General features: G+C 43.3%; 2 protein-coding genes across 5 annotated transcripts in view; one reads left to right on the top strand and one right to left on the bottom strand.

The window, feature by feature from the left end:
• Window positions 1–65: 65 nt before the first annotated feature.
• wnt4b (wingless-type MMTV integration site family, member 4b) lies at window positions 66–3,606 on the bottom strand. Its single transcript, XM_063878366.1, has 8 exons — window positions 3,518–3,606; window positions 3,010–3,163; window positions 2,662–2,746; window positions 2,447–2,578; window positions 1,701–1,843; window positions 1,454–1,594; window positions 849–1,011; window positions 66–762 (listed from the first exon to the last, which is right to left on the bottom strand). Exons 1-8 carry the CDS (start codon window positions 3,604–3,606, stop codon window positions 593–595), a joined length of 1,077 nt encoding a protein of 358 aa, XP_063734436.1. The 3' UTR covers window positions 66–592.
• Window positions 3,607–10,217: 6,611 nt separating this feature from the next.
• Window positions 10,218–18,570, top strand: part of chd4b (chromodomain helicase DNA binding protein 4b) — a 28,739-nt gene continuing 20,386 nt past the window's right edge. Inside the window, exons 1-13 of one of the 4 annotated variants that reach the window (XM_063878248.1) lie at window positions 10,219–10,445; window positions 10,692–10,901; window positions 11,313–11,422; window positions 12,575–12,835; window positions 12,911–13,026; window positions 13,117–13,216; window positions 13,972–14,173; window positions 14,275–14,396; window positions 15,112–15,235; window positions 15,830–16,002; window positions 16,435–16,680; window positions 17,476–17,679; window positions 17,971–18,182. In XM_063878248.1, the coding sequence (XP_063734318.1) occupies window positions 10,838–10,901; window positions 11,313–11,422; window positions 12,575–12,835; window positions 12,911–13,026; window positions 13,117–13,216; window positions 13,972–14,173; window positions 14,275–14,396; window positions 15,112–15,235; window positions 15,830–16,002; window positions 16,435–16,680; window positions 17,476–17,679; window positions 17,971–18,182 (1,934 nt within the window). In that variant the 5' untranslated portion in view covers window positions 10,219–10,445; window positions 10,692–10,837. Of the gene's footprint in view, window positions 10,446–10,691; window positions 10,902–11,312; window positions 11,423–12,574; window positions 13,027–13,116; window positions 13,217–13,971; window positions 14,174–14,274; window positions 14,397–15,111; window positions 15,236–15,829; window positions 16,003–16,434; window positions 16,681–17,475; window positions 17,680–17,970; window positions 18,183–18,570 lie in introns of all 4 variants that reach the window. The other 3 variants (XM_063878245.1, XM_063878246.1, XM_063878244.1) reach the window with 3 other exon arrangements.

The raw sequence follows: 18,570 nt of genomic DNA, 5'->3' as shown, positions 1-18,570 counted from the left end.
TAGGTTTCTTGAACAGCCCTAAAAGCACTGCATGTGCAGGAACATGCAGAAAGAAGAGTTTCACATGAAGGAGAGGGCGAACACAAGACAGACTCTGAGACTCTGTAAGTAGAAGTTATGATGTTATTTAAGATGCTGCTGAATTAAAGATATACAAATAAATAAACCAGAAGAGAGGAGAAGGCATAAATACAGTAAATGTCCAGAGACCTGCTAGTCTATGACACGATAAGAACAGCGCTGCAGTGATTCCCGGTTAGTCGTGGTTAAGTTCAGCTTTAAAAGCTTTGTCAGTTTGTTGAGAGGTTAACAGTTGAGTGTGTGTGCATGCATGTCTGTTTTGTTTACTTATTTCGATTTGCTTTTTTACATGTACTCTAACTTTGCAGCTTTTACAACACAATCCTCCAACTTAGCCGCACAGCTTCAGTCGAAAATGAGTTAAATTAAGACCAGAGTTTTAGGATAATTTGGTGCTAAAGGGTGTGTTAGGTGTGTTATTGTCTATCTCGTCCTTATCCCGTCTTGTGTTCAGATTTTTCTGTCGGGTGGTTTGTTCAGGTCTTTCCGCTCGGTGTTGTTTGGGGGTTTTTTAGACTCGGCAGGTGTGGATGGTGACGGTGTTCTTGCACTGCTGGCAGCGGACGGAGCAGCACCAGGAGAACTTGCAGGAGCAGCGCTGCACCACCTCCGCTCGACCCGCCCTGTAGCCCGGCCCGCAGCACACCAGCTCACAGCCATCCGGTGCCAGACGAGAGGTTCCTGAGTTTGATTCAATAGAGAGTAGCATCATTCTCCTGCATTTCAATGATAAATTCAGGATCGTTTCCCCTTGCCGTTGATCTTACCGTTACACCTCCTACCAGCAGTGCCGGGGATACCGTTGTCGGGGTCGAGGTGGCAGAAATCTGGAGAGGGGGCAAGGTACAGGAGGTCTCTGGCAGCGGGGGGTTTAACCTGCGGGTCGCGGGGGAGCAGGGCTGTCCTGGATCCTATACGGGTCAGGCGGACCTAAAGGAAAAAGGACGATGACGTTAGAAATCAACAATCATCCCTTTAATCACAGCTTTCATTTACTGCCTTCAGGGCGAAATTACAGAGCCCACTTTGCAAAGAAAAATAGTTTGTAAATGTTGTGTTAAAAATCTTCAGTTTCAGTAATAAAGTCAGATTGCTAACCCTTTTTTATTTCTATTTAACTTTGCATTCAGTCCTCCTCACCGAGTACCCGGTTCCTCTTTTAATGCCGCTTCTTGTCTTTATGCAAATATGTCTTAAAGTGTCCTTTTCTAATAGCTGATTTTGCACATGCAAATCAAAGAAAAGTATCTTCAATTCTTTTTTCTATTCCTGTTGAGGATTACTGAAATGGAGCTCTGATGCTGATGGAGTATTGCTTCAACTCATTTGAATCCTACAAGTGGTTACCAGCTTAACACATGTAGTCTGATACCTCTGTGGCTCCATCAAAGCGTTCCTTGAGCACCACACCAACGCGCCTGAAAGGAGGCATAACCTTCCAGCAGGTCCTCAACTCACAGGAGCCGGAGACGCCATGACACTTACACTCCACCTGCATGTTGTGAAGGATGGCCTGAGAAAGAGAGAAGGGGGAAAATAAGCAGAGAGGATTGAATCTCATCGATGAAACAGTATTGGAAAGTAAGTGACATGTCATCAATAGAGCTGGGAGCACCAACCTTTCTGCCTGCCTCGTTGTTGTGGAGGTTCATGAGTGGTCTCCCCGCTGACACCCCCTTGGCTCGTTCTGGTTCATCCACAAATGTTTGGGAGAAAGCCACACCGTAGGACAGGTTGTCACTGCAGCCTGACCACTGGAAGCCTGTGGTGGGACAGAGATGATTTGGATATTTGCACACTCAAAAATAGGAATGCACTGATCCAACTTTTTCTCTCCTGATACCGAAACCTAGACTTTCTTTACTTAAAAATTGCTTTTCTAACTTCCCAACAAACGTAACAAATGTAATGAATATAACTCAAACATCAGCTAATTACTATAACAAACTTCTAGATTACAGACATTTTAATCCAGGTTCAAACTTTTAATGCTGTGAACAAAGAGTCAAAGTCAAAACTTAAACAGGATTTAAAATTCCAGTGTTTAATGTAAATAGCATATAAGCATAGATTTGATTAGATTGGCCTCAATGTCATTAATAACTGACCAAGATACTTGAGTCAGTAACTGTGCGATATTGGAATTGATACCATTGCATCCCATCATAAACCAACTGTACATTTATAAAAAGATGGCTGTTAAATGAAGAGTCTGCAGCACCGTGACAGCTGATAGGAAAATACCTGCTGTCTCTGTCTAAGATGTGGACATTAAAGCTCTATTCTTGAGTTTGAATTTGAACCATAGAAACCCACCGTGTGTCGATACAGAGTTACATTTACATGCATAGGAATCCAAGCTCACCCTCTGGGCTGACCCCCCTGACCTTCCTGTCGCAGCCACACCTATCCAGCTCCCCGCGGGTGCAGGCTCGTGTCACCGCCACTGCCACTGCTGCAGAGGACAGGGCGTGCACAAAGGCCGCCTCACGAGTCCCTGCAACCAAACCGTGCAGTTAGTCTTCAGGTTAGAGGTGTATTCATTCATTGGCAGGTAATTCGATTTCATTTTTTAGATACCTTGGTTCATGACTCTGCCAAAAACGTTGATCCCTCGTGATGTGGTGGAACAGTTCCAGCGGCGATTCCTGAACTGGTGCTGGCACTGAGTTAAAGAGTGACATACAGAGTAGTGAGATGACTAATAACTAATGAACCATAAGACTCTGTAGAAGAGACCGGGATCATTTGATTGTATAATAATTCTTTAGTTTAAGATCAAGTGTGCATTTTTTCAAACGAAAGAGTGCTTTAGTCTAAACTTATTCAATCGTGCATCCCCGATTTGATGGCAACTTTTAGTTTTGTCCTAGTATAATTCATTTTGTATCTAGTTTGGGGATCTGTTGATCAACCCTGAGACTTTACCTCTTCTATGACCATCTCGGCTGCCTTGCGTACGGACTCCATGACCTCCCCTCGCGCCCTGCACACCCCCACCTGCCCCGGGGTCAGCCCCCTCAGCCGGGCACATGGAGCAGCACCGGACACGGGCCTGGAGCGAGGCAGCCTCGCCAGGGAGCTGAGACGCAAAGAGGGGGAGTGGTGAGGTGTGGAAAAGGAATTATAGGGCAAGAGGGGGGCAAAAAGGATTCATAATGAGGCAAAAAAAGGGTGGGGGGGAGAGGAAGAGCACGAAGAAGAGAAAGGAGGGTACAGAAAGGATGAAGAGGTAACGACCGGGCAGAGTTTTAGAGAGGAAAGAAACAAGGGGAAGACACAGAGAGGGAGAAAAGAGAAAAGGTCACCAGGAGAGAGACAAAGAACGAGAGGGGAGCGACTGAAAGAGATTTAGAGACATGTCACCATCTTTTAAAAGTTATAGCATGACAAACAAACTCCCTCTTTCTCTTCCTCGCTCGCACGCTAGACTTACAGCCAGTTGGTTGCCATGGTGGGGTGGGTTGCCCATAGCAACAGGAGGAGGAGTGGTGCCGTGAGATTGACAGTGGAGACAGTTGGCATCAGACTGTCCGTCTGTCTGTCCGTCTCCACAGTCTCAGTGATCCGTCTGTCTGTCTGTCTGTTTGTGGTGTTGCTTTATGTATCTGCCGCAGAGTTTGGGGATGATCCCCGCATATCTGTTGAAATGACAATTTCACAGGTTAGAGACAAAATGCGAAAGTTGATCACTCTACATTTACCTTCCAATGATCCAAAATTGCATTATTAATATTTCATTTTTAAACTTATGATCATGCTTCTGCAGCTTTACAACACAACAAACATTATTTTATTTAGTTCCACAAGTAGCTGATTCTTACCAGTTCATAGCCCAGTGGTATCCAGTTATCCTCCTTTTTTTTTTTTAAACAAGTTGATCAAATTCAAACTTAATCCCAATTTCAATCTGAAAAGTTGTGCATCAGTTTCTTCCCTTGCGCTCTCTGTGACAGCAAAAGCATGCTCACAGGAATGTTTGACAAACTGCAAGCATCCTTCAGAGGCAAAAATAAGTCCACGTGTCCAATTTAATTGAACATATCAGTAGAAATTACAGCAAGAAAAACAAAAACAAAAAAAGAGCTAGTAAAAGTCAATTTTTACAAAAACATTATGTCAGCAAGAACTGAGTTTTGTCTCCAGAAAACAAATGTGTCCACTCCACAGGTTGAAACAGCAGGAATAAGTGAGTCAGGGAGATGGGAGTGATGGGTTATAAAGGAGGTAGAGAATGAGGGTGGGAGAGAGAGGACAGGCGTGATCCCGGGTGTGGAGTGATGCCGAGGGAGGGGAGGAGGAGGCTTTGGGTGGGATAATAGTTGCACTGCGTAAGTATTAAGAGTGTAAGTATGCTTTCTATTGTGTCGTCGTTGGCATGAGACGTAAAAATCTGACTCTGCACTTTAGATAATGCACTTTGAATGATTATCACAAATAGATGTGTGTCTTTGTCCCGTGTGTTTTCCATCCATGCATGTTAATTGGGGTGCATTTGCTGCTGTGAAACATTTTATGAGAAGACAAACTAAAGCCTTTTGTTTTCTCTTTAGAAAAACTGTGCAGGAATATTGATCCCCAAGAAGTCCCCGTAAGAAATCCTCACCAGAAACTATGACACAGCATTTCTGCTTCAATATATGTATACATGCATGTGAAAAAGTGTCTTACCTAATGTTTAATTTTCCCAAACTTTGTTGCTCATTTTACGAGTCCCCCCCACCTCCCCTTCCTCTATCTCCCCCGCATTTGCCCTCTCGTTCTCCCTCTCTCCCACTCCCTATATTGTCTTAGAAGAAGGGGTGACATTTAGACAAGGGGAAGAAAACACACTGCCGACAAATATTGGAACTGAGGCAAATAAATCACGAGATAGGAGGGAAAAGAGGGCATAGGGAGAGAGTGGATGGGTGTTACACCGGGGTGAGGAAAAAGCAGTAAAGAATAACAAAGCAGGTTTGTGACACATAAACTGTGGAAGAAAATGACATTATTAATCTGTTATAGTAGTTAAGAAGGGAACCTGAAGTATGCAGTAGGAATCACGTGGCATTACATTTAGACTGTATTGCATTATTCATCTTTATCTTTAAGTTCACTTTTTTGCCATTTATTCGGTAGTTCCCCCTCCTTTTGTTTCTATATATTTAGGTTTCAAGGTTTTATTAGTCATACAGCATATACAAAAATAGTAACCATATCTGTATAGAAAGGACAACCATGGAACATCACAATGTTATCATTTTAAATCTGTAGCCTTACATTGCCCTTTGTTGCTGCTCTACTTTCAATTTTGTATAAATGTGTGTTTCTTTTATTTGGAAGAGTCGTAAACTAGTGCTAAGTGTCTTTATGACACACCCAGCTTTATGTAAGAAGGGCTAACATTTGAACTGTTTGCTATATTTATAAAATAATATTAAATCCACTATGCTAAGTTTCACGCTACTGAGATGACAGTGTTGCTACTCTGCTAATGTGGGCTAGTTAGCTTTTAGCAAGCTAGCTAAAACTGGCTCTTTTCTCCGTTATTTTTTAATGTTTAGCTTCTGCGTCTTAGTCCGGTATACAATAACCCAGTTAGCTAAAGATTAGCTCAGATAAATACAATTAAAATCATAGTGATAACGAAGACAAAATGGGAAAAAAGCTTGAGCATAAGTGCTAGCTGTTGCTATCGTACCATTAAGTTTAAGCTAGCACGACGGTTATCACTGCAGTTTAGTTTGACATGTTTTCTGAACAAAATAACACATTTCTGTGTTTTTATTTATGTTGGTCTTCAGTATACTACACACTATGTTTTAGTTTGGACAACTGTTGCACATGTTTTGATTTTATTTCATGGATATTTAGTTGTAAGGCCTAATCAGATTTGGATGAGAGAAATGTATTTTCTTTTAAAATAATAAGCTATACTGTAAAATAAATTAATAAATTCAAAGACATTTCTCTTGATTCTCAGGGGGCAATAAAGTAAAACAAAAAAAGGTTGTGCCACGGTCTTGTCACACCTGATGAAACGTATTTACTGCCTTTAAGGGCTCCTTTGTTGAATCAGATGAGACAGTGCGGCACTGGAACAAGACATCTGCAAACTCTGATGTGGTCTCTGTCCAGGATTTGGTGGCCCATTTCACCTGAACCCTCTGACACCCAGTTCCTGAGTAACTGATCACCCCACACACACACACACACACACACACACACACACACACACACACACACACACACACACACACACACACACACACACACACACACACACACACACACACACACACACACACACACACACACACACACACACACACACACAAACTTCCCTGTGTCTATATCTGCAAAGACAGGTTTCTTGTAGGCCCCTTCCCTCCTTTTTTTGTCCTCCTCATGTCGTATTCCCTCCTTTGTGTCCCCTGTTTCTCCAAGTGACGTCTTCCGCCGTCTCCCACAGCAACGCCATGGTGATGGGCTGGCCACTGTCATGTCCGGCGCCTCTGTTATGCTCATCCCTTCACCCCTCTCTCGTAAATAACTTGCCCTCTTTTTTTTAAAATCTTTATCTTTCCCCCATTTTGTGGACATTGTATCATGCTGAAACTGTCCTGTACTGATTGACTGTAGCCAGGTTGCGGAGCGTAAAGAGATGCTTGTTAAAGCGTCAGCATGACATACACATGGCGATGACTCTGTTACAGTGGGAGGCAGCAGCAGACTTTCAGAGAGTCTGCTGTGAGGTGGGGCGACTCTACACTGACCTTACCACAGTGCGATGGATGATGGGCCTCGCTCAGAGCTGATGCCTCACTGTGACTCATTAACCTATTTCCTCCCGAGGTCATTATGAGACAGAAATGTGACCCCCCCACCTTTTACTGTCACCTTCCTTTGCCTCGTTACCTCTCTGCAGTTGAGGGCGACCTGCCTCAGCAGTGCGGATGAAATAATCGTCAGCAGGCAGAAACATGACTGCTTTTGCATGAGCACGCTCACATTGCTCAGGCATCTCTGCCAACAAAGAGCTGCACGCACTGCTGTGTGCGTGTGTGTGTGTGTGTGTGTGTGTGTGTGTGTGTGTGTGTGTGTGGAGCGTGTGCACGTATATTATGGGATGGCGGGCGGTGGTGTTGTCAGGCAGGGAAGTGGGGGTGGCAGAGTGCGCGGTGAGCTGTGTGCACATGGGGGGAGGGGGCAGAGGGAATGGACGACCCATGAATATTATGGGATGATGGTGGTGTTGGGGGGCTGGAGGAGGGTGTGTGAGGTGGAAAAATGGCAGTGCATATGGGATAGAGGGAGTGGGAGGAGGTGTTGGTGACGGTGATGCACGTGAGTGTACGTGCACGCGCATACATGCGTGTGTGAGGGGCATTCAAGTGATAGTAACAGACAACGGCCAGACATAGGCCTTTGTTGCTATGCGATCTGTATGCACGGTACAGTGGGAATATTGCAGAGCGGCCATAGTTGTAAAAGAAGCAGTGGTAGGAAAGGTTATGCATCTCCTTGCAGACCTCAGAGGTACAGTTTTTTGTTATTTGACCAATCATTCCAATGTTTCATGACTTTGTCAATCGTTCTGTTAATCTTGATTTCATATTGTTGTTTTCTGTTCCTGTGTTCATTTGTGGTGTTTGAAAGCGTTCAGTTGCAGCCTATACAGTTTTAATAGATGCAATACAATAGATGGGTCAACATTACTGTATGTTTATTTTTGCCAGTTGATATGGGGCCAAAATGCCAAGAATATTGAGAGGTAAAAAGGAAAAAACCCAACTTTTTACAGTCATATTTATTGCTTGGATCAGTCTGAGATGTGGAGTTCTATTTCCAGTCCAAACAGAACCAGAACCATCAGTTTCTGTGTTTTAAAATGTTATTTTAGCACTTTAGACAAACACATAACCTCAGATCAAGAAACTGGTATGAAGCACACCTGTTGGTCTATGTTGCCCTTAAAATAAATGTCATACATACAAAGTCAGATCACTGTTTTCTCTGTCCGACTGGCAGACGTGATGCAGTTTAGCTGTAGAAACAACGCATGATAAAGAATCAGTCAATTGAGTGTGCCTCTTACACTGTGTATCATCAAGTCAGTGTTGAGAGATTTAACTCACGTGTTACCTTCAAGTGCTTCCGCCTGCAGTCATATTTTGACTTGTTTCACATTCATCTCTTTTACATTGGTAGCACTGTACAAAATGCACCCTGATGAGCCTAAATTAACAACCACTTTTTTTTAATGTATTTATTTGTTTGAGTTTTAAAAGATTTTACAAAGTCAAGATGTGACAATTATATCACAAATCACAAAAAACACAATATTTACATATGACAACCTCTGTCCTTGAACCAGTGCTGTATACTCTTGTAGTGTATTAGGAATAATCCCCTCATTAAGTACTTAGACAAAAACAGAGTTAGTGCCTGATACAATGTGCTATAGCACCAGAATTGAGCAGAGCAGCTCGAGCAGACCTCTAACGGGTGATTGATTTGTTCATTTATTTTACTATTTTGAAGAGTATAATTGTCATCTGCAGTTGATGTGGTGTGCCTTCAATGTAACATCCTATTCACGCATACTGAACTTGAAGGCAGCATTTTGTGTGTTTTATGAATGAATTTACTCACCTTTGACCTGCAGTCAACCCCCACAGCAGATCAGGGTACTGGCAAATTGTAAACCTGTCTGCCATCTGTCTTGTGGTTCCACACATATGTTTGATTTCATTACACGTAGCTTTGCATCTTTATTTAATGTGTCTTCAACGTGCAGCACCTCAAATCTTATTCAAACAAACTGAACATGAAGGCAACATTTTGTGTGTTTTATGAATGATTTTACACACTTTTTTGCAGATAAAGATCGTTATCATAAGCATGTACATCTTAGATTTTATCCCACGTATGTTTGCGTCTTTGTTTAACGTGAGCTTACTTATTTAACTGTGCATTTAATCTGCAATGTCCCTTTGCTGTTGTATCGATGTTCTTTTCTTTTCAGTTTTGTAAACTGACCTTGAAGGCAACATTTTGTACATTTAATGATTACATTTGCACACCTTTGACCTGCATCCCACCTCAGCAGATCCTGGAATTATGGTATATGGTGGTATTATGTAAACCATGCAGATATTAAAGTTTAATACACACCTTCTTACCCCTTTAAATAATATGTTAGCTTATGTAATGTTTGCCTTTCATTTGAACTGTTGGCTGCTGCAACCATAGACTGTATAGCTATACTTTTCACCGCTGTAGGATCAATAAAGGATGTCTGAATCTGAATTAAACTTTCAGTCATTCTTACTGTTTCTCCAATGTGCAGCAACTAACATCTTCTTTACTCCGAACTGAACTTGAAGGCAGCATTTTGTGTGTTTTATGAATGAATTTACTCACCATTGACCTGCACTACCACAGCACATCCAGATACTATGTATGATGTACACCTGCCAGTCATTTCTCTGGTGGACTCTCACACCTGTTGGCCTGCGGTGCATTCAAAGGACTTGACGATAAAGGGAAAGCTTCATGATGTGGTGAAGTCTCGCTGTTATAACATCACAGAAGGCCACAGCTCGAGAAGCATTGAAGGCATCATCAAATTATTTGATCCAGTTCTGCTCCCTGCAGTCTGAGTTTGGAGCAACCAAAGTGAAGGCTCTTTGACTTCTTGGCACTCCCAGGTGGATGCTCAGTGAGTATTATGGTCTGTCACTGGTGGACTTGAGCTCCCCTGGAGACCATGTGACTGGTGTGTGTGTGTGGTTTTTTTTCATGTCTTTTTAGGAGTTGTATATTATGGGATGCATGCTGGTACTGCTTGAGTATTATGGTCTGTCGAGGCGGGCAGGGAAGAAGGGGGGTGTCACCATGACAACGGGGTTGCTAAGGGGGCTGGGACTAGTCATAGGAAAAGGGGAAGGAGTGCATGCATGCAATGAGCCTCGTGCATGCATGTGCAGAAGTGTAGATACGTGCGTACGTGCGCGTGGTTGAGAGGAGGGGGGAGGTGGGGGCAGTAGGCTGAGTATTATGGTCTGTCCGTTGCGAGGTAACTATGCAGAGTCCTGTGAGTGTGGGAGGGGGGGATTATTATGGGATGTCTGCCCCCTTTGTGTGTTAGTGAGGATGTTAGCTAAGCTGTGCCTGTAAGGCTGGGGGAGAGAGAAGAGCAACGTGTTCTGGGTCGTTGACGGCTCTTTATTTTCATTTTTAATATTTGATTGTTACAACATCCGGGGCTTAATGAGTGAGCTGTAAATGACAACACAAACAACCTATTGATTCCTGCACCGAGACAGAGAGAGCACACCTCGACCCGGGACTAAACCCACACACACACACACTATACAGTAAGTTTCTGAGCTTTGCATTGCTTAAACTTTTCCTTTATAACTCGACAGGGCGAATTTGCATACTTGAGAATAATGACACTTGAACTTCACTCACTCCTTTGCAGAGACAGATATACCTGCTCATGTCAATGCATAGATAACTTATTTTGCAGGTGGTCAATTACACGTTATGTGAGTAATCAGATGTGAGGAAAAAGGATTAGCAACCAATGCAATTCTTATTTATTCATTATTTATTCTCAGCACCCACCGCCCCCCTCCCTTCCTGCCCGGACACCCCCGGTCCGGCAGTCCCACGTCATTTTCCCTCCTCCCTCGCGGACCGGAGGAGCAAGGTTTAGGAGGGATTAATCCGACCAGCAAGACGTGAAATTAAATCGCTGCATAACATGTCGGGCAGCGAGGATGAGAGGGAGGACTTCGGAGCCGCCGAGGAGTCCTCGCTTCTTCACGGTGAGCTGTTTTTCTATTCTGAAAGAGAAGAAGAAGGTCCATCTCTGACTCAAAGCTAACGTTAGCTTCGGCTAGCCAGTCCGTCACTCGCCATTAGAGACTAGTTAGCCAACTTCTAAAGCAAATGTTAGTAGTTTCAATATGTTAACTCTTCTGTAACACTCCCATGTGTGTGTAAGAGGGCGGGTATGAGCTGTCAAAGTTTTTAAAACCAGAGGAAATACAAGTTTCAACCTGTTCTGTTTGTAGCGTGATGAGTGTGTGCGTGCGTGCACGGGTATTTGAGAGCTCGTGCCCGTGCGCGTGTCAGCTGTGTGTGTGAGTGTGTTCACCGTGGCCTGCAGCAGGGCTTCTGTTCGCGTGCTTTTATTTTTCTCAATAATGACAGGTGTCTCTCCCCCCCACACACAGGTGAGGAGGAGGATGTTGTGTCTGATGTAGAGGAGCTCCCAAAGTCCAAGAAGAAGAAGAAGGCGAAGAAGAGCAGCAGGAGCAGCAAGAGGCAGAGGCCGGTCAGAGAGGTCAGTGTTACACATTTGAATGGGAAATGTTCAATATGGCTGTAGGTGCTTCACCCCAACGTTTTTGTCAATGTTTATTGTTTTCAAGGGCTTAGGAGTGTCTTGAATAAAGCAGGTGACAGTCACGCCATTAAATATTATTACTGGTATTTGAAATGTATTTTGTAAATTGTAATTTCTATTTTTATTATTAAGATCTTGTGCATGTTCCTTCATTATCATTGTTATCTTTTTACTTTAGCTGTAACAATGTAGATTTCCCCTTTTGTGGGACAAATGAATATATTCTGATCGTGAAGTGTTAGGATTATGTGTTTATACTGAAGGCAAGCAGTACCTAGGTGGGATTTAGGACAGGTGCAGTTACGCCCCACATAATCTCGGGGGAACTTCCACCCATTGTTCAGAAGCAATTCAGATGACAATCTTGACGCGCCCTGTCTTATCCACTTTGTCTATATTTCACATATTTCTGTATTTATGCATGTAATTATGTGGACCCCATTTTTTGATATTTTAGTAAGGTAAACGATTCCACACTGGCCTCGTGGGGTAACATCTCAGGGTGCACAATTTAAAAACAACCATAAGGGACCAAAATCTGCCTGGACATGCACAAAGTGATGGATTATTTTTTTGCTAAATATCAGACAAACGTTTTATTAACAAAAGAAGCAAAACAGTTGTTTGTATGTTCATTCATTAACTGCTGATTATTTTCTCAATTAATCATTAATTGGGTTTGTATATTACATACCTGTACCTAATTAACGATGCCCTGAAAAAACGTATGAGTTTAAAACCCAAAAGTACTCATCGATATGATAAAGATCTGCCACTTTTTGTCAACTCAATGAACTATTTGATAATCAATTTATCATTATACAACTTTTCTTGATTCCTAATTCTCCTCTCTTTAAACTTTTTACATAAAATGATTAAAAAACATTTATTGGTTTTTAATAATTGCCTATCAAGTAATTGAACATTTTATAAGGTTTGCGAATCCCAATCTAGTGGCACAATTATCGCTAGAAATAAAATTGAAAGGATGGCATGTACATTTCTAATTTGTAAAATATAGGAAAGTGTACACGCACCAGTGTCTTTATGTCTTTTTGTAATATGCACAGTGTCTCTTTGTTTTCGCAGGAGTTGCCCGTCAGCTCCCCAGAGCCCCTGATGGGAGTGGAAGCTGCAGAGATGGATGCGGGAGAGGCAGGTGTTCGGTCGGAGAGTGAAGGGAGTGATTACGCTCCAGGAAAGAAAAAGAAGAGGCGCTCCAGCTCGGCCAAAGAGAAGAAGAAAGGAGGAGGAGCGGCATCAGCGGAGAAGGGAGGCTCCTCCAGCTCCAAGAGCAAACGCAAAGATCCGGAACCAGAGGAAGAAGAGGATGATGACGACGATTGTCAGGTAGAGACTCAGACTTGTGATAAGTTCATTCCTCCAGGGCTGACCTCCCAAACTCACCTCTCTTTTGCTCCTCAGCCTAAGAGCTCCATCCAGCTGCTGGAGACCTGGGGTATGAAGGACATCGAGCACGTCTTCACTCAGGAGGACTACAGCTCACTCACCAACTACAAGGCCTTCAGCCAGTTTGTCAGGTGAGGACACACCTTTGTTATTCACAGCTACATTATACAGTCATAGTCATAAATAGATCACTTTATTTGATGTACCCTTTATGTCCTTAGACCTTTAATTGCATCAAAGAACCCCAAAATTGCCGTGTCCAAGATGATGACTCTGATGATGGCCAAGTGGAGAGAATTCAGCACCAACAACCCGCTAAAGGTATGCCATTGTTGCTAGTCTGATTAGTAATGAATGAATTGATTAACACATTTTTTAATGATGAATACTGATGAACGTTGCGTCAATAAATGTCAGAAAAATATGGGTAATTTCCATCCCAGTTTCTCAAAGTCCAATGTGATGTTTAAATGTCTACTTCCAAGTCCAAAACTAAAAGATATTCATGTTAATGTGATATAAAACTGAGAAAAGATGGAAATCTTGACTATGAGAGGCTGAAAACTGCTATTTCTGACATTTCTTCATGAAAAGTTACTCTAATGAATAATTAATTATTCAAAACAAGTCAATTCACATTTATTTATGAAGAGAAAACCCTGATGACCAATGCTTTGTACAGAGACCCAAGACATAAACATCAATGCACACAGCTCAAAGGCACAAATCAATCAACCAAACAATACAACGCATTCAATGATGTTCCGGGCAATTGACTCATCCTAGGCGAATATATAGGCGACTGCGCCTCAGGAGGAAGTGTGGTCGTCCACCCACCTATGGGTCGGTGGTTTGATCCCCAGTGCCTGCAGTCAACACATTGAATGGTCCTCAGGAAGATATCCCCAATTTGCTCCGGGTGGCCGCCTGTGCCTCTGTTTGAATGTGTGTAAATGGGTGACTTTTTGAGGGCTGGAAAGTTGATATATAAATGCAGCCCGTGTTCAATCAGTAACTTGCAGCTGTCCTCTGTGTGTGTGACAGTAGACAGTCCCTCACTCTGTCCTCTCCTGCAGGGTTGTGCCACGGCCAATGCAGCGCTCGCAGCTGCCAACGTGGCTGCAGCTGTGGAGAACATGGTGGTGGCGGGGACAGACGGAGGTTCAGAGTCCGGAGCTGCTGCTTCACCTGCTGCTGCTGCTCCTGCTCCGACACCTGCTGCACCCCTAGCCCCCCCCGCACCACCGCTGCGCAAGGCCAAGACCAAAGAGGGCAAAGGTGACATGATAGCTAAACATGAAAATAAGGTGGTTTGGTGTTAGTTAACTCTGTATGAGGAAGAACTTTAAGATTGAAGTTTAATCTTTGTGTCACGTCAGGTCCCAACGCCCGCAAGAAGTCGAAGCCCGCTGCTAAGCCGGTGCCGAAACCCAAACCTAAGAAGGTGGCTCCGCTCAAGATCAAACTAGGAGGCCTCACAAGCAAGAGGAAGCGCTCCTCCGTAAGATACTTTTTATGCCGCCCTATTTTCCAGTTTTACACAACAGATATATGATTTCAAATTAAATAACGATTAAACCAGTCAATTTAATTTATAGAGCCTTATATCACTCATTACACATTTGGTCTCAAGAGGCTTTACAGAGTATAAAGCATATGACAGCATCCATCCTTAAACCCTTGCACAAGGACAGACTCCCAGAATTACAGGGGAAAAAATGTTAGAAACTTCAGAAAAAAGGACACAGAAGGACAGACGTTCAACAGAGTGTGTGTGTTCAGATTAAAGAACCTAATACATTACACTTTACATTGTACATCTATATTTATTTAATATTCCAGTCATTGCACTACTATGTATATAATACCCTGCTTTATATTTAGTTAATTTCAATAGTGTTTACTTGTCTGACAGTTTATAGATTATTTAACTTCATAGTCAACTGTACATATCTTTGTCTAATGCCAGTTTATTTTTATTTCTGTTTCTTCTTTGAGATATCTACACTTTAGCATTGTTTATTTCTATGTATTTTCTATGCCTTGTATTGTACCATGCTGCTGCAACACACACATTCTTATCTTATCTTAAATTACAACATACATACATACAAAGTGATGAGGAGGATTTACAAAAGCCGCCAAAATGATTAATTAAATCACAATGAATGACTATAACCAGTGAATGGCTAACAGCTTCTCCCTCTATGTGTCAGAGTGATGAAGATGAACCCGAAGTGGACAGTGATTTTGACGAAGGGAGTTTCCCCGCGTCCGACGGCTCCAACCGCAGCAGCCGTCTTAAGAAAAAACCCAAGAGTGCGAAGAAGAAGAAGAAAGGTTTGGCGATGAAAATATACTGTTTGTGCGTGAATGCTGGATCAATATTTGGTAGATAACAAAACGCAAGGTTATTGTCGGAGGTTTTCTTTGTTGGAAAAGATCAAAGTCAAGGCCAAGATGAAGAAAAGAACCTTTTATTCATCATAGGTTAAATTCTCGCTATGGGAAATAATTTGATTGTGTTGTCTAAGAGTTTGACAATATATAGAAAATGAAAAGTAAGCAGGACTTGTGTTTCCAAACTATTGCCCTATAAAAAAGTTTGGAACCTACAGATGGCGCAAATTACATTTGAACAAATATGTGATCTTGAGCTGGCTTCAGCAAATGTTAAATGCAATTCTTCCGAGGGCTTGCTTTACATTCCTCATATAACGCCTGGCTGGCTAAGGGTTCACAAAGAGGAAAAGAAAGCTAGATGCAAGCGAGTAAAACATGCAACATGTCCAACATTGGGGAGATGGCTTTAAAATGATCATGCATAGACAAAGGCAGCATCTGCACTGTCCCATGAGTAGTGAGAAATTTGATGAAGATAAGGTGTGAAAACCTATTATTATCCGTGCTAATGTTCTGTTGTCCTCCTCTCAGTGGAGACGGAGGACGGCGACGGCTACGAGACAGACCACCAGGACTACTGCGAGGTGTGCCAGCAGGGCGGGGAAATCATTCTGTGTGACACCTGTCCCCGAGCCTATCACATGGTCTGTCTGGACCCCGACATGGAGAAGGCTCCCGAGGGCAAGTGGAGCTGTCCGCACTGTGTGAGTACCTCGAGAAGGAGAAAGAAATGTGAAGTGAAGCTGAAACACCTGCCCGTACATTCTTGTGTTTGGAAGTTGAACAGGTGTGCACGCTTTTGAAAGTGCTCTTTATTAATGATAATTAAAGAAGATCTTTGTGTCTCCATTTCTCTTTGTCCTCCACTGCCCCCCCAACCCCATTGCTCATGTTCCTGTCTATCCTTGTATTCCCCACCACACGTCTCACCCCCCCATCCCCCATTTCCTCCTCCCCCTCCCTCCACTGTGGCTCCACACGCACGCGCTGCACACCCCCCCCGTCTCTCTTGAAAATCACTCCACACCCCCTCCCTTTCTTTTTTTCCCTCACACTCCGTTCCGCATACCTTCCCTGCCTGTCTGCCCCCCGCCCCTCACCCCACCTCCCCCCTCTGACTGTAATTCTGCCACCAGGAGAAGGAGGGGATCCAGTGGGAGGCCAGGGATGAGCTGTCTGAGGCCGAAGGGGAGGAAGAGGACGTCGGGAGGGACGAAGGGGTGGAGGAAGAGGACGACCACCACATTGAGTTCTGCCGGGTGTGTAAGGATGGAGGGGAGCTGCTGTGCTGCGACTCCTGCCCCTCCTCCTACCACATCCACTGCCTCAACCCTCCCCTCCCTGAGATCCCCAACGGAGAGTGGATCTGCCCCCGCTGCAAGGTGAGCGCGTGCACGGCTGGGAGTCTGAGTGCGTGCACGGCTGGGAGACTGTGAACGACTGGGAGTCTGAGCGTGTGCATGTGGATCTCACGTGGGCGAGCGTGCAGATTCCATCTTGTGCACCAGTTCTGGATGTTAGATAAGCAATTAGGGCTGCACAGCTAATCGAAATGTGTATTAATCGCAAATATGGAGGAGTGCATTATCCAAATCACAGTAAATATTTGATAAGAGGAAATGTAGGAGCCATTAAACTCAGAAATTGGAAAGAAAATAATCTTAATTATAGTTTTTATTTTGGTATTGGTTGAGAGAGTCGCTGTGTTTCTTGTTGAACACAACCTTTGATATCTGTGATTTTTCACCTTATATCTTTTGTGCAAGCTGCTCATTCATTTGTGATTGAAGTTGCTAAAAAAATACTTGAAATGAATGAGTCTGAATGATCTGAAAGTAATCTGTAAGTATTGTCGTGCTGCAGAGAAGGTCTGGCCTGCTAACAGTATTTACGGACTTCAAAAAAAGTCTATGTTTAAATAAAATCACACCATGATCACTTTAATATATTTCTCACCTGGTCTTTCCCCTAAATATCACCAATAATGACTCAATTGCAACATCAGTCAATAAGTTATCTTTCCAAATGATGCAGCCCTACAAGCTATGGCCCATTGATTGCTTTAGAAATGTACCAAATCTAAAATATCTACATTTCCAAACAAATTGCTTCTGTTCCTTCTCATGCATCATATCCTATATCTAAATGACGTCCTCCCCTTCCCTTCTTCCTGACAGTGTCCACACATGAAGGGCAAAGTCCAGAAGGTGTTAACGTGGCGATGGGGGGAGCTGCCCTCCCCCACTCCTGTCCCCCGACCCGCTGACCTCCACCTTGACTCGCCTGACCCCCCGCCGCTGGTGGGCCGCAGGGAGAGGGAGTTCTTCGTGAAATGGTGCAACATGTCCTACTGGCACTGCTCCTGGGTGCTGGAGCTACAGGTAGCACACACTCTCCGACATCTGTACCCAACTGAAGTGGATATATGTGTTAAAATCCCTCCCACACACATTGGAAACACACTTAATAATCTCCCACAGTTCAACGAGTGTTGCATAGTTATTGATGGTTAAAGTTACACAGGTTTTTTCAGAGTTTTGTATCTATGCTGGCAACAAAAGAAAGAAAGAAAATTGGAATGAAGTTGCAAAAATCAGACTTTTGTTGGTGCATCACTAACACAAACTCTATGGCATCTTTCTCCCTTCCTCCCCCCCGTCCCTCTTCCCCAGTTGGAGCTGAACTGCCAGGTGATGTTCCGTAACTACCAGAGGAAGACGGACATGGACGAACCGCCGCCTGTGGACTTTGGAGGCGAGGGTGATGCAAGCAAAAGCACCAAGAGGAAGAACAAGGATCCTCTCTTCGTCCACATGGAGGAGGAGTTTGGCCGCTACGGAGTCAAAATGGAGTGGCTGATGATCCACCGCATCCTCAACCACAGGTGGGACAAATCTCAGACACACAGATCAGCTATTAAAGAGGAAAAAATACGATTATACTTTGTGGTTTTTAGTGTGCTTCTTTTTAGTTACTGCCTTAAAGATTGTATGTTTTATTCCCTACTTATTCCCTCTAATTAATAAAAGAATGAGACCAAATTATTATAGAACGTAGGGCTGTAGATTGGAGTTCAATTTGTACGTTTATTTGGTTAATTTTAGGTAAATGTGAAGTCTTTTTATACTAACCCATCACTCCTAATGATGTGTGAACCACCCATGGATTCGGCGACTCGTTAAACCCCTAAGAAGATTAAATTGCAATTTAATTTAACCTCATAAGGTCAATTAGGAAGTGAATCAGGTTGAAAAAACACAATTCAATTCACG

This window comes from Eleginops maclovinus, chromosome 3 (assembly GCF_036324505.1).
Source record: "Eleginops maclovinus isolate JMC-PN-2008 ecotype Puerto Natales chromosome 3, JC_Emac_rtc_rv5, whole genome shotgun sequence".
NCBI classification, from domain to species: Eukaryota; Metazoa; Chordata; class Actinopteri; order Perciformes; family Eleginopidae; genus Eleginops; species Eleginops maclovinus.
This window is presented reverse-complemented; position numbering and strand designations above follow the sequence as displayed.

Coding starts and splice junctions, on each gene's coding strand:
- wnt4b (XM_063878366.1), bottom strand. CDS start 3,606: ATGCCAACTGTCTCCACTGTCAATCTCACGGCACCACTCCTCCTCCTG. Junction 1,595..1,700: donor ACAACGAGGCAGGCAGAAAG/GTTGGTGCTCCC, acceptor TCTCTTTCTCAG/GCCATCCTTCACAACATGCA. Junction 1,012..1,453: donor GCTTTGATGGAGCCACAGAG/GTATCAGACTAC, acceptor TTTTTCCTTTAG/GTCCGCCTGACCCGTATAGG.